This window comes from Heloderma suspectum, chromosome 12 (assembly GCF_057233095.1).
Source record: "Heloderma suspectum isolate Gila_16-S chromosome 12, 16-S_ref, whole genome shotgun sequence".
Taxonomy (NCBI): domain Eukaryota; kingdom Metazoa; phylum Chordata; class Lepidosauria; order Squamata; family Helodermatidae; genus Heloderma; species Heloderma suspectum.
In genome coordinates, this window is record NC_139469.1 from 36,211,173 (window position 1) to 36,225,126 (window position 13,954).

At 51.2% G+C, this 13,954-nt stretch overlaps 1 protein-coding gene across 1 annotated transcript in view; it reads right to left on the reverse strand.

Annotated features, from left to right (window-relative positions):
• Window positions 1-9,883, reverse strand: part of SCNN1B (sodium channel epithelial 1 subunit beta) — a 44,057-nt gene extending 34,174 nt beyond the window's left edge. Inside the window, exons 1-2 of the mRNA XM_084819137.1 lie at window positions 9,713-9,883; window positions 980-1,311 (exon numbers count right to left, since the gene is read on the reverse strand). Of these exons, the coding sequence (XP_084675263.1) occupies window positions 980-1,022 (43 nt within the window). The 5' untranslated portion in view covers window positions 1,023-1,311; window positions 9,713-9,883. The remainder of the gene's footprint in view (window positions 1-979; window positions 1,312-9,712) is intronic.
• Window positions 9,884-13,954: the final 4,071 nt, after the last annotated feature.

The following is a 13,954-nucleotide window of genomic DNA, read 5'->3' on the forward strand; positions in this document are numbered from 1 at the left end:
CCACCCACCCTGGAAAGATGTATACAGGCGTGTAGATTTTTAAGTCAGATGTTGAAGAACTCTGGAGGACAAGTTCAGTCTTCATCTTCCACCCATCTCCTCCCTGCCAGCATGGGAAGAGACAGGAGTGGAGCAAGGAGCCCATCCTGCTGGGTCCACAGCAAGACTGGAACGCCACCCTGGTCTGCCTTGCTCCTTTGGTGGAGGCGTGCCCATGGCAGCCCCCCCACCAGGAGCCTGCGTTTTGGGGGCTGACCAGCCAGCAAACTGCCCTGTTCCTGGATGCTGTGCTGCCACCCCTTGGGCAAGGGCCCCGCTCCCCGCCCCTCCGCTTCATGACTGCCCCTCCATTTCCCCTTGCAGGAGCAAGCTGGGACAGGGAGAGGAACAGACCCATCCTCCTGGGTCCCCAGCAGGCAAGGGGCTCGGCCCCCTCCCCAGGAGGAGTCAGGAGAAGTGGACGGGGAGGAGGAGAGGGATGTGCGCCCAAGCTTCCACCCAGCCTCTGCCCATATCTGCCTGGTGCTTGGAGTGCGCAAACACCGGCCAGAAAGTGACTCCGAGAGGGCCATGGTGGCGGTCACTCACACCTGAACATCGCCTGTTTCACCATAGAGGATGTGGCAGTATCCAGTCTGTTTGCAGACAGAAGGCTGTGCTTTTATTGGGCCAGCGCAATGGACACAAAAAATGTGAAAGGAGACATCAGCTGACAGAGCCTGATTTGAACATCTGCAGCCCCCTCCCCCCATTTCACCTGAAAATGCTCACCCCACAGACGTCGAGAGATCAACATCAAGTCCTCCCCTCCCCCACCCGCATTCCCCCAACCTGCTTGTTGTAACATCTTGACCGATGAAGAGATCTCAAAAGCTTGCACATTTTTTGGAATTTGTCTGAAGGCCAACATGGCTATCATTGGTTTGTGTGCGGCTTCCAATAAGGTTATCCTTTTAGGACCAATCCCTCTTTCTCTTACCTGGCGTGCTCCCAGCTTCTCCTGCAAGAGCCAGTGGATCCATAGTGATCTAGAACTCCATTTGTTGCTGCTTCAACTCAAAAAATGCCACAGGGAGAGTGAAATGAGCCGCTGACCATTCACCGAGGGAAAGTGGGTATGTCCTGAGACCCACTCAAGTGCCAGGCAGGGCAAGTGGAGTTTCAACCATCAGTCTCCTTCTGGGGCTGAAGTCCTCAGACTTCTGCAACAATGACTGTTCTCAGGGTCTTGCATGCACAACAGGGCAGGTCCCCTGGAGAGAGCTGCCAGCAACAGCTACTGGCACCTGGAGGTGGGTAGCTTGATGTCTCCTGCAAGAAAGAGAAGGGCAAATTATGCACCTGCATAGACCTTCAAGGTGCCTCCTCAGGACTATGCCAGCCGTTCTGCAGACATGACTGGTGTGCTTGCTGGTTGTCCCCCGTTGTGGAACTCCTTTCCCTTAGGGTCAAAATATGAGCCTGGGAGCACTGCAAGATGTCTTGCTTGGGTTGGCTGCTACGAGCAGATGTGAGATGCTTTGAACTGCTATATGCTTTACTGATCTTAACTGTATACTGATTTCCATTATATTTCCCCTTAAAACTCATTTACCACCTTGAACCTTCAGAGGAGGCAGGACAGAAGCCACTATAATCAAAAACAAAATGCTCTGTCTTTTAAGCCAGGGAAGTTAACAAAAAAATACTGTTAAGGAGGTTTCTGTTTTCACCTTGCAGTGCAGAGAGGAGGAGGAAAGGAAGTTGGTGCACAATATCCTTGCCTCGGAAGTGGCGTGGCTGTAGAGCGCCACCCCTCAAAATGGAGCCGGCTGTGCCTCAGGAGGTGGTGGGCTCTCCTTGCTGGAGTGGTCTAAGCAGAGGCTGGGCAGCCGTCTGGCAAGGGTGCTGAGCAGCACCCTGCCTGGCCGATCTCACATGGAGCAGGCAGCTGGGCGGGATGGCTTCCACACCCCTTCCACACTATGATCCTATGACATCAAATTTCAAAACTGAAAATGTGATGATCTCAACATTTGAAATTATGAACAGAAGTTTCAGTTTTTGCCAGAGTTAGAATTTGATGGAGGGGGTTCACCTCTAGCCATTTTCCATATGGATAAGATGCATCCAGTGGTGCGATGCAGGGAGAGAAGACAGAAAAGAGCTCCTCTCCCTGGGCCTGCTATTCACTGCAGGTCTTTAACATCATGCATCTCTGAGTCTATGCAGTGCCCCCAAGAGTGTTTGCATGGAGAAGATGATTGGGGATGGGAACGTCAGTCCCACAAAAACAGCCCCTGCACCTGACACGTGCTGGTCAGCCAGCATAGATGGAGCATGGAGAGAGGAAAGAAGATGGAAACCAGCAAGATGGAGAACTAGGAAGGGGCAGGTAGTGGAAGAGCCCCAAAAGGGCTGGATTAGGCACAGCTGGGTCCTGCATTATTGGCTGTGCAACTGAGGGGATGCCAGATGGACAGAGAGCTTCCAGCACTCACAGTCCAAAGGCCTTGTATGGCTATTCTGCCTTTTCCTCAACAGATTTGTTTCTGGTACGAAAAGCGATAGAAGTAGTGATGGGAAAACACAGGAGGGTCACAAATGGAAGGTGGCAGTGTTTCCCCCTCCCTCCCCTCACCCCCAAAGCAAGTGAATGAGGCAGGGTGATCTCAGGATAAAAACCTTGTCTGGAAGCACCCTAAGAACTAAAGGGAAATGTGAGAAGCCCTGAGAGGGCGGCCTTCAGTGGCCAGTTCCACCCATTCTCATCCTCTGGCCAGCTGCTGAGACACAGACTGGGTTCAGATGACATGGTAATCTATAATGGATTAAATAAACTACGGTGGCATATTTAACCCATGGTTGGTTCTTCTGTTGTCTGTTGAGCATTTAGAATCCACAATGGCTTATTTTGCTGAAATAAGCAACTCTGATAACCCATACTCTGCAGTAGGGGTTATTTAACCCACTGTGTGTTATCATGTCGTCTGACGCTCCACCATGGGGAAAGGGAATCGGCCAGCGAGCTGCTTGGCAAGAGCTCTTGCCCAGCAGGGTGCAATCACCATTCGTAGATCACGCCCAAGCCGCTGCCCATGCCTGCTTCCCTCCCGGTCGCAACTGGGGTCGGGTCCCTTTCTAAAAAATTTCCCCAGCCCCATTTTGCACAAAACAGGGCTTGAGTAAACAAAGAAAAATCGGGAAATCGATGGTGGGAGTAAAATCCACCACCACCCCAGCCAAGGACTTTGGGGGCAACACAGTCCCTGGTGGGGAGTTGGATTTTGCCCCCCCCCCCGAATTTTCATGAGAATTTTGAAAATCTAATGTATGTGAATGGAGCAATGAGCTCCATCAGCTTGCGCTGTATTTTCACAGTGCCCCTCACAAAAATCCGTGATGGGAAATCCCCATCACCACGGGTCCGGTTGCCCCAAGTAGCTTATAAGCCACCAAAGTGACGTCCAAACGCGGCCTAACTAATGTGGGGCTTGCAGGTCTCTGTGAGAAGCTCTGAATCTGCATCATTCTTGACACCTGAAAAATCCTTCATCTGCAGCAGCAGAGAAGAGCACTCTGCAGGACGCCTTTCTCCTGGTACAGCACCCACATGGCTTTCCAGCAAGTGGGAGGCATTTTGCCAGTGAAAAAGCCCACATTTTCCACTGCAAAGAATCATTCAAGGATTGGTGTTTGGTAAGGTAGTTGAGCAAAAAGGCAGAAGGGAAGTGCTTTTATTGGTACAGCAAATGTGCTCACTTAAGACAGGCTGAAACTGGACTCCAGGAACCCAATCTGCTTGGCTCACAAGGGGCGCAGGAACCCTTCTCCGTTGCACAAGCTGCTCAGCCGGCTGGCAGTGGGCCTCACAGCTCAGAGCCCAGAGTCTTCAGTTTGGGAAGAACAAACAGTTTGAACCACTTGAGGCTGCTAGCACAGCTTCTTGAACTTTGATTCCTGATCTGGTCTAAATGCCATTTGAATAAGCAGAGAGATCTCGCCTAAGGATGCTTTCTACTCTTGGCTTAGGGACTCACAAGAACACGGGGAAGAGCATTACTGGAGTGACTACTCCCACCAACACCTCTCTTAAAAATGGACTGATAGTGGCCTCACACTTTTAGCTTAGCTTAAACTAATCTTCAATAGACATAGGCTTTCTCAGTTGCTGCGGACCATCGGAAGAAGCAGGCAGTGGCGGCCCTTGGCGTTTCCTCTCCTGGCTGTTCAGCTCCCCAGTGGACAGGCCAGGAGCTTTGCGACATCACCGTCTTTGTGGTGCCCAGTTCTCGGGCATCGAGAGAGCTGGGACTGGGAGAAGCGGGGGGCTCCTTCACATGGAGCTTTTATCCTGCGATTGAGATGGCTCCTTCACAGAAGTTTGGGCTCTTCACATGACACCACGAAGGCATCTTCTGCACTAAATGCCCCTTGTTCCATTTTTAAATAGATTGCATATAATGAGTTACCAAATTGCCCCGTTGTGTTCCACTTCCGTTCCCTCCATGAAAAGAGGAAAAGCGGGAAGAAGAGGAGCGAGATCAATGAAAGATGATGGAAGACTCAGATACAGGGAGAAGGAGGGGGAAGGGGGTGGGGGGGAAGGAAGGGGGTGAAAGAGAGAGTCGTTGTGATCCTGCATTTAAAATGGAAGTAGAAAGCCCCCTTTTAAATGCAGTATTTTAGGCTGGTGTACAGATGCCCATAGTCTTTCCTGAGGAAATAGATCAGGTTTTGGAAATGGGGAACTTCCCCTCCCTGTGGGGCTCATGCAAGAGCACACTGCAGCTCTCCCATGGATCTCTGTTACAGCCAGATGAGTGGTCCCTCATCTCCCTTGAGCACATACATCTTCCTTCCTGCATGCTGCTGCTGCTCTCGCCTCCACACAGCCAGAACTATCGAGAGCCAGTGTGGTGTGGTGGCAAGAGTGTTGGACTAGGAGCTGGGAGATCTGGGTTCTAGTCCCCACTTGGCCATGGAAGCTCACTAGGTGACTCTGGGCCAGTCACAGACTCTCAGCCCAACCCACCTCACAGGGTTGTTGTTGTGAGAATAAAATGGAGAGGAGGAGGATAATGTAAGCCGCCTTGGGTTCCTTGCAAGAGGAAAAAAGGCGGGGTATAAATGCAATCCCCTTCATGGATCGCTGCCTTGTTGTGGTGAAGGGGCTCGTGTAACTCAGTGAAGCCATAAGCTATGCCGTGCAGGGCCACCCAAGACGGACAGGTCATGGCAGAGAGTTCTGACAAAATGTGGTCCACTGGAGAAGGAAATGGCAACCCACTCCAGTATTCTTGCCAAGAAAACCCCATGGAACGTATCACAAGGCTAAAAGAGATGACGCCGGAAGATGAGCCCCTCAGGTCGGAAGGTGTCCAATATACTACTGGGGAAGAGCAGAGGGTATTTCGAAGTAGTGCCAGAAAGAGTGAAGCGGCTGGGCCAAAGCCGAAAGGACACTCAGCTGTGGATGTGTCTGGTGGTGAAAAGAAAATCCGATGCTGTAAAGAACAATATTGTTTAGGAACCTGGAATGTCAGATCAATGAATCAAGGTAAGCTGGAGGTGGTCAAACATGAGATGGCAAGATCGAACATCGACATCTTGGGAATCAGCGAACTAAAATGGACAGGCATGGGCGAATTTAATTCAGGTGACCATCACATCTACTACTGTGGGCAAGAATCCCTTAGAAGAAATGGAGTAGCACTCATAGTCAACAAAAGGGTGGGAAAAGCAGTACTGGGGTACAATCTAAAAAACGATAGAATGATCTCAGTACGAATCCAAGGCAAACCATTCAACATCACAGTAATTCAAGTCTACACCCCAACCACTGAGGCCGAAGAAGCTGAGGTTGATCGGTTCTATGAAGACCTACAACACCTTCTAGAACTAACACCAAAAAAAGATGTCCTCTTCATCATAGGGGATTGGAATGCTAAAGTAGGAAGTCAAGAAATCACCGGGATAACAGGCAGGCATGGCCTTGGTGTACAAAATGAAGCAGGACAAAAGCTAATAGAGTTTTGCCAAGAGAACACGCTGATCATAGCAAACACTCTTTTCCAACAGCACAAGAGGCGACTCTACACATGGACATCACCAGATGGTCAATATCGAAATCAGATTGATTATGTCCTTTGCAGCCAAAGATGGAGAAGCTCTATACAGTCAGTCAAAACAAGACCTGGAGCTGACTGTGGCTCAGATCATGAGCTTCTTGTTGCAAAATTTCAGCTTAAATTGAAGAACGTAGGGAAAACCACTAAACCATTCAGGTATGACCTCAATCATTTCCCTTATGAATATACAGTGGAGGTGAGGAATAGATTTAAGGGATTAGACCTGATAGACAGAGTGCCTGAGGAACTATGGACGGAGGTCCGTAACATTGTTCAGGAGGCAGCAACTCAATCCATCCCAAAGAAAAAGAAATGCAAGAAAGCCAAGTGGCTGTCTGATGGGGCTTTACAAGTAGCTGACGAAAGAAGGGAAGTGAAAAGCAAGGGAGAAAGGGGAAGATATATCCAACTGAATGCAGAATTCCAGAGAATAGCAAGGAGAGACAAGAAGGCCTTCTTAAATGAACAATGCAAAGAAATCGAAGAAAACAACAGAATGGGAAAGACTAGAGATCTCTTCAAGAAAATTGGAGATCTCAAGGGAACGTTTTGTGCAAAGACGGGCATGATAAAGGACAAAGAAGGCAGGGACCTAACAGAAGCAGATGAGATTAAGAAGTGGTGGAAAGAATACACAGAAGAACTATACAGAAAAGATCTTAATGTCCCTGATAGCCATGATAGTGCGGTCACTGAACTTGAGCAGGACATCCTCGAGAGTGAAGTCAAGTGGGCCTTAGGAAGCATTAGTAACAACAAAGCTAGCGGAGATGACAGTATTCCAGCTGAGCTATTTAAAATCCTAAAAGATGATGCTGTTAAAGTGCTGCATTCAATATGCCAACAAATTTGGAACACTCAACAATGGCCGCAAGACTGGAAAAGGTCAGTTTACATTCCAATTCCAAAGAAGGGCAACGCCAAAGAGTGTTCAAACTACCGCACAATTGCGCTCATCTCACATGCCAGCAAGGTTATGCTCAAAATCCTACAAGCTAGGCTTCAGCAGTATGCGAACCGAGAACTACCAGAAGTACAAGCTGGGTTTCGAAGAGGCAGAGGAACTAGAGATCAAATCGCCAATGTTCGCTGGATCATGGAGAAAACAAGAGAATTCCAGAAAAACATCTATTTCTGCTTCATTGACTATGCTAAAGCCTTTGATTGTGTGGATCACAACAAAATGTGGCAAATTCTTAAAGTGATGGGAGTACCAGACCACTTTACCTGTCTCCTGAGAAACCTGTACCAGGGTCAAGAAGCAACAGTAAGAACCAGACATGGAACAACTGAGTGGTTCAAAATTGGGAAAGGAGTACGACAAGGCTGCATATTGTCACCCTGCTTATTTAACTTATATGCAGAGTACATCATGAGAAACGCCGGGTTGGATGAATCACAGGTCGGAATTAAGATTGCTGGGAGAATTATCAACAACCTCCGATATGCAGACGATACCACCCTAATGGCAGAAAGCGAAGAGGATCTAAAGAGCCTCTTGTTGAGGGTGAAAGAGGAGAGTGCAAAAGCTGGTTTGAAACTCAACATTAAAAAAACGAAGATCATGGCATCTGGCCCCATCACTTCCTGGCATATAGAAGGGGAAGAAATGGAAGCAGTGACAGATTTTACTTTCTTGGGCTCCAAGATCACTGCAGACGGTGACTGTAGCCATGAAATTAAAAGACGCTTGCTCCTTGGGAGGAAAGCTATGGCAAACCTAGACAGCATAGTAAGAAGCAAAGACATCACCTTGCCGACAAAGGTCCGTCTAATCAAAGCTATGGTTTTCCCAGTAGTAATGTATGGCTGTGAGAGCTGGACTATAAGGAAGGCTGAGCGCCGAAGAATTGATGCTTTCGAACTGTGGTGCTGGAGAAGACTCTTAAGAGTCCCCTGGACTGCAAGGAGGTCAAATCAGTCAATCCTAGAGGAAATAAACCCTGAGTGCTCATTGGAAGGACAGATACTGAAGCTGAAGCTCCTATATTTGGCCACCTAATGCGAAGAGAAAACTCCCTGGAAAAGACCCTGATGCTGGGAAAGACTGAAGGCAAAAGGAGAAGGGGACGACAGAGGATGAGATGGCTAGATAGCATCACCGATGCAATGAATATGAACTTGAGCACACTCCGGGACAGAGCGCAGGACAGGAAGGCCTGGCGTGCTATGGTCCATGGGGTCACGAAGAGTCGGACACGACTGAACGACTGAACAAATAAATGCAATAAATAAATAAACTATCTGCTCAGAACCAGCGATCCCCCACGGTTTGCTCCACACATGGCCTTTGTTACATTTGTTACATCTGCACATGACAAATGCATGTTTTCCAGCAGGTACATGCCAAGGAACAGTTATTAGACCCAGTAATAATATCTTTGCTGACATGCATGCAACATGCAAAGTGACATGTGAGGGCTCTACTGTGAGACCAGCTTACATCATAAGAACATAAGAAGAGCTGTGCTGGATCAGACCAAAGTCCTGTCTAGTACAGCATTCTGTTCACACAGTGACCAACCAGATGCCCCAATGGGAAGTCCACAAGCAGGACATGAGTGCAACAGCACCCTCCCACCCATGTTCGCCAGCTACTGGTGTAGGTAAGCATACTGCCTCTGATACTGGAGGTAGCCATCAGGACTAGTAGCCATTGACAGCCTTCTACACCTCCATAAATTTGTGCAATCCCCTTTTAAAGCCATCCAAACTGGTGGCCATCACTACACCTTGTGGTATTGAATTCCATAGTTTAACTCTGCGCCATGTGGAGAAGGGCTTCCATTTATCTGTCCTGTATCTCCCTCCATTCAGCTTTGTGGGATGACCCCATTGGAACTTACGGGAGAGGGAGAAAAACATCCCTCTGGTTTCTCCACACCAGGCATAATTTTATACACCTCTGTCATGTCTCCCGGCCCTTGCCTCTGTTCTAAGCTAAACAGTCCCAGATGTTGTAACCTTTCCTCATAGGGGGGCAGTGGCCGGCCCCCTGCGCCCTCCGTGCCAAGGAATGCGAAACTACCAGCCTCCAGCGGGCCGCAGACTAGGGCCTGAGGAGGGGGCTCGGCCAAAGAGGCTCGCTTGGAGCCGCGGGCGGGCCCAGAGGATCCTCGGGATCTCCTGCCACGGGTAACTCGCCGTCCCGCCGGCATGCTCCCAAGGCGGCTGGAGCAAGGCTGAGGCGGCCGGTCCTGGCCCAAGCAGCGGAGCAGCCCCCGAGAAAGCGCTCTGCCCCAGAGAAGAGGCAGCCGCGAGGGGGCCGTGCGGCCGGGGGAGCCAGGCGAGTGGGCGCGGTTGCCCGGAGGGGCCTCGGGCGGCGAAAGGCTCGGAGGGAGTCCGGCTGGCCCGGGGAACGAGGGGAGCCCGTTCCGGACTGCACCCCCCCAGAGTCAACGATGGGGCGCGGGGGGCGGCGGCGAGAGCAAGAGAGCAGGGCCGCGCGGGGAGGGGGCCGGTCGGGCCAGTGACTCGCCGGGCCAGCCGGAGCCCAGCTCGACACGCCTGCGGCCCGGCTGTGCGCGCCCGCGCCGGGGGTGGGAGGCCTGCGGCCGGCCGGCCGCTCTGCTCTGCCTCGCCCGCGCGCGCCCAGCGCTCACCTCGTCGCCTGGCCGGCGCTCCAGCCGCGGCCGCTGCTCCCTTCGCGCGTCTTCCCCGACGGGGCGGGCAGACTGACGCCAGGCGGGCGCGGCGGCAGCTCCTGTTGCGCGCCCCCGCCCCTTCGCCGGCCTCCTCCTGCCCCTGGCGTTTCCCGCAGCTCCGTCCGCGCCAGCGCCCCCGCCGCCCGATGCCGGCTCGCCACTGTTCCCCTGCGCCTTTATCGAAGCAGCCCGACAGGCAGAAATGCCGCCGGTGAAGCTTTCCCTGGCACGGGGATCGAGGCCAGGAGGCACTTCGCCGGCCGTGTTTCTGCTTGCTCTCATAAAGACGCAGGAGCCGAGCCGGAAGAACGTGGAGACCCTACGGGGGGGGGGCTTGGTGAAGAAAAGGCACTTTGGACATCCTCAGAGGCCCTCTCTTCGACGATGCGTCGGCTGCCACGTCTGAAAGGGGGCGCTGTGCTCTGGGCTATGAGGGCTAGCGGTCCCGGCTCGAATTCCCCCCGTCCGCAGCTCGCGGGGTGTCCTCAAACAGAGCGGCGGCCAGGACTCCCGTCGGGCTGAGCAACAAAGCGGGTTCGCCTTTCTCTGCGGCAGGGAGGGGGGGAGTGAGGGGGGGAGGATCGGGGCCTAGGGCCTCCGAGGGCGGCTTGCAGGGAAGCCGCTCTCCCGCCCGCCCGCCCAGCCTCGTCCTCCGGCTCGCTGCGCTCCTTCCCCGCCACCGGCGGGCTCTGCACGCTGCCGAGCCTGGAAGGCGCCCCGCCCATGCGGAGGGGCCAAGCCCGGCCCGGCGAGGCCAGAGCCGGCCGGGCTGCCCCGACGCGGTGCCCGCCTCTGCGAGCCCCTTCGGGAGAGCGTTCCGGCCGCCTTCTGCTCCGAGGGGAGCCGAGACCGAAGGGCCCCGCGGGAAGGACGCCTCCCGTCGCCGGGGACGCCTGCAGTGGCTTTCCCCGGGGGCCCCTTGGTGCCTTCTGGTGTTCTGAGGGCCGCGCTTGTTCGGGCCGCGCGGAGAACCGGCGTGTGTCTCGCTCCCGCTGCGGGGGGGCGCGGCCGAGAGCGGGGCCAGGCCTGCTCCTGCTCGCGACGCCACAGCCCGCCAGCCCCCCCCCCCCCCCCCGCAGCCGGCGGAACTCTCCGCGAACGTGGCGAGGTTCACCAGGGATGGTTGGCCCTCTGGCTGGGGTGTAGTTCCCTGCTGTAGGTCTGCGGTCAAGTTTCCTGTGAATATTTGAGAACAACGTTTGTTGTGCACCGCTCTTGAATATTTTGAAGAGAAAAGAAGTTATTTAAATGTTTTTTTAAAAGGGAACATGAGCCCTTTATTGTGCACCCAAGGCAAGAGACAAAGTTCTAGACCTTATTGACAGATCGAAAAGAAACGTGTTGGGCCCTGATAGTATCCATCCAAGAGTTCTTAAGAGAACTCAAATGTAATATTGCTGATCCTCTAACAGAAATATGCAACATGTCCCTAAGATCTGCCTCTGTACCAGTGGAATGGAGAGTAGTCAATGTAACAGTAGTTTTTAAAAAGGGAACAAGGGAGGATCCAGAAAATTACAGGGCAGTTTAACATCTGTTCTGGGTAAACTCGTGGAAATTGTTATTCAAGATTATCAAGCATATAGAAGGACATGCCCTGCTGAAAAAGAATCCACATGGCTTCTACAAAGGTACCTCCTGTCTCACTATTCTTTTAGATTTCTTTGAGAGTGTCCCTCACCAAAGACTCCTGAGCACAGCAGTCATGGAATAAGAGGAGCTATGGATCAATAACTGGTTAAAGAACCAGAAAGCAGAGAGTAGGAATAAATGGTCAATTCTTGCAATGGAGGGATTAAGCAGTGGGGTCCCCCAGGGATCTATATTGGGACCAATGCTTTTTAACTTATTTTAAAATGACCTAGACTTAGAGGTGAACAGTGAGGTGGTGAAGTTTGCTGATCATACCAAATTATTTAAGGTGGTTAAAACTAAAAGGGATTATCAACCACTCCAAAAGAATCTCTCCAAAGTGGGAGAATGGGCATCAAAACGGCAAATGTGGTTCAATTTAAGCAAGTGTAAAGTGATGCACATTGGGGCCCAAAATTCCAAATTCATGTATATGCTGATGGGATCTGAGCTAGCGGTGACTGACCAAGAAAGAGATCTTGGGGTTGTGGAGGTCAGCTTGATGAAAATGTCAACCCCATGTGCACCTTCTGTGAAAGGCAAACTCCATGTTAGGCATCATTAGGAAAGGAACTTAAAATAAAACTGCCAGTATCATACTGCTCTTACACAAATCTATTGTGTGTCCACACTTGGAATACTGTGTACAGTTCTGGTCACCGCACCTAAAAATGATATTTGCAGAGCTGGAAAAAGGGCAGCCAAAATGATCAAGGGGCAAAAGGAACTCCCCTATGAGGAAAGATTATAATGTGTCTGGGACTGTTCAGCTTAGACAAAAGGCAAGTAAGGGGAGCATGATAGAAGTGTACAAAATTATGCACGGTGTGGAGAATGTGGATAGGGAGACATTTATTTCCCTCTCTCAAACTTCTAGAACCCAGTGGGGTCATCCCATGAAGCTGATGGATGGAAGATTCAGGAAAGATAAAAGAAAGCCCTTCTTCACACAGTTAATAGTAAAACTATGGAATTTGGTACCATAAGATGAAGTGATGGCCGCCAGTTTGGATGGCTTTAAAAGGGATTGGACACATTTATGGAGGATAAGACTATCAGTGGCTACTAGTCCTGATGGCTCTGTGCTACCTCCAGTGTCAGAGGCAGTGTGCCTATGTACACCAGTTGCTGGGGAACATGAGCGGGAGGGTGCTGTTCCACTCGTGTCCTGCTTGTGGGCTTCCCACTGGAGCTTCTGGTTGGCCACTGTGTGAACAGAATGCAGGAGTAGGGAGGCCTTTGGTCTCATCCAGCCTAGCTCTTCTTATGTTCAAGGGAATGTGGGTTCCCTATATGCCCACCAGCATTCCTGACTTTCTCAAATGAGATGTGAGTGTTGAAGTCGCTGCCTTTGACCTGGATTCCTAATCCCTGAGAGGTGAAGGAGGGAGCCTATGGTCAGTGCTAAGAGAAATTCACTCTTTACTTGCTTAGAGGCACTCTCCTCCTTCCTTAACATGTTTCTGGTACTGGACATAGATTACGCTGTCCCTTAATCCACATCCTGGTGTTTTTAAAAGATTATTAAACGGTTTATATACTGCCCATCATGAAAGCCATGTACTGTGAGCCCAATGCCCCCCTTCCCCTCTTTGTTTGTTCTGTTCCGCGTGCAAGTGCCACTACTTGCATCAGGAGGCCCTTGTGCAAGGCATGGCTGGCGGCTGGCAGTTGTGCTTCCCTCAGTGAGATTCTGAGAAATACATCATTTTAGAAGGACAAGCTCGAGACAAGCAAAACACGCAAAGACAGTGCCCAGGACACCTTTTTGGCACAGGAAATCCAGAGTGGTGTAAACAGAGAGTTCACTATGAATTTGGCAGCAGTGTGAGGGCCAAAGGGTTTTCAGATCATCTGCCAGGTTAGTCTTTCTTTAAAAACATTAATCCTTTGCAAGTCCCTGGCATCATGCAAGATGGTGTCTCTCGTCCTTCATCTGTGTGAAGCATTTCCAGAGGCTCTTTGCTCTGGATGTTCCACTGGAGGGAAATGGGTTTACATCTTTCCCAACACCTGGACTGCAAGAGGAAACAGTTTTCCTTTCCACAAAAATGAGTGCAGGTTGCACGGTGAAGGGAGGGCCCATAATTTGGAGCTCAGGCTGAAGACACACAAGATCATCAGGTTCTTCCTGAGCAAGCCGAGAGAACAAAACTAGAAGGTTTCATTTCCTTTGGACAGAGCCCCTGCTGTCTTCCAGGTCTGTAATGTACAAGTAGAGCATAAGTGGAGGCAAACAGACATTCCTGCAGCAGGCAGACAATTCCCCAGTTGCCCCTTGAGGGTGCACTCCCAGTTTCAGCAAGAATATGTCTCCCTGCTGCCATTACAGTGGGAACCACTTATGTCTTCCTCACATATTCACCTGCCAGGCTTTTCCTCAGACCCTGCATGTGAACTGCCCATTTGGGGGACCATCCACAGCCATTAAGCAACTTGGGCATTTATTGGTCAAAACCCAAATTCTAGTCAGGCCTCACTTGTGGCAAATCCAGGGAGGGGGAGGGAGAGAAAAACCAGCTCATGGAAATCAGACAGCAAACTCATGCTCCTATGCCTCTGCCTCTC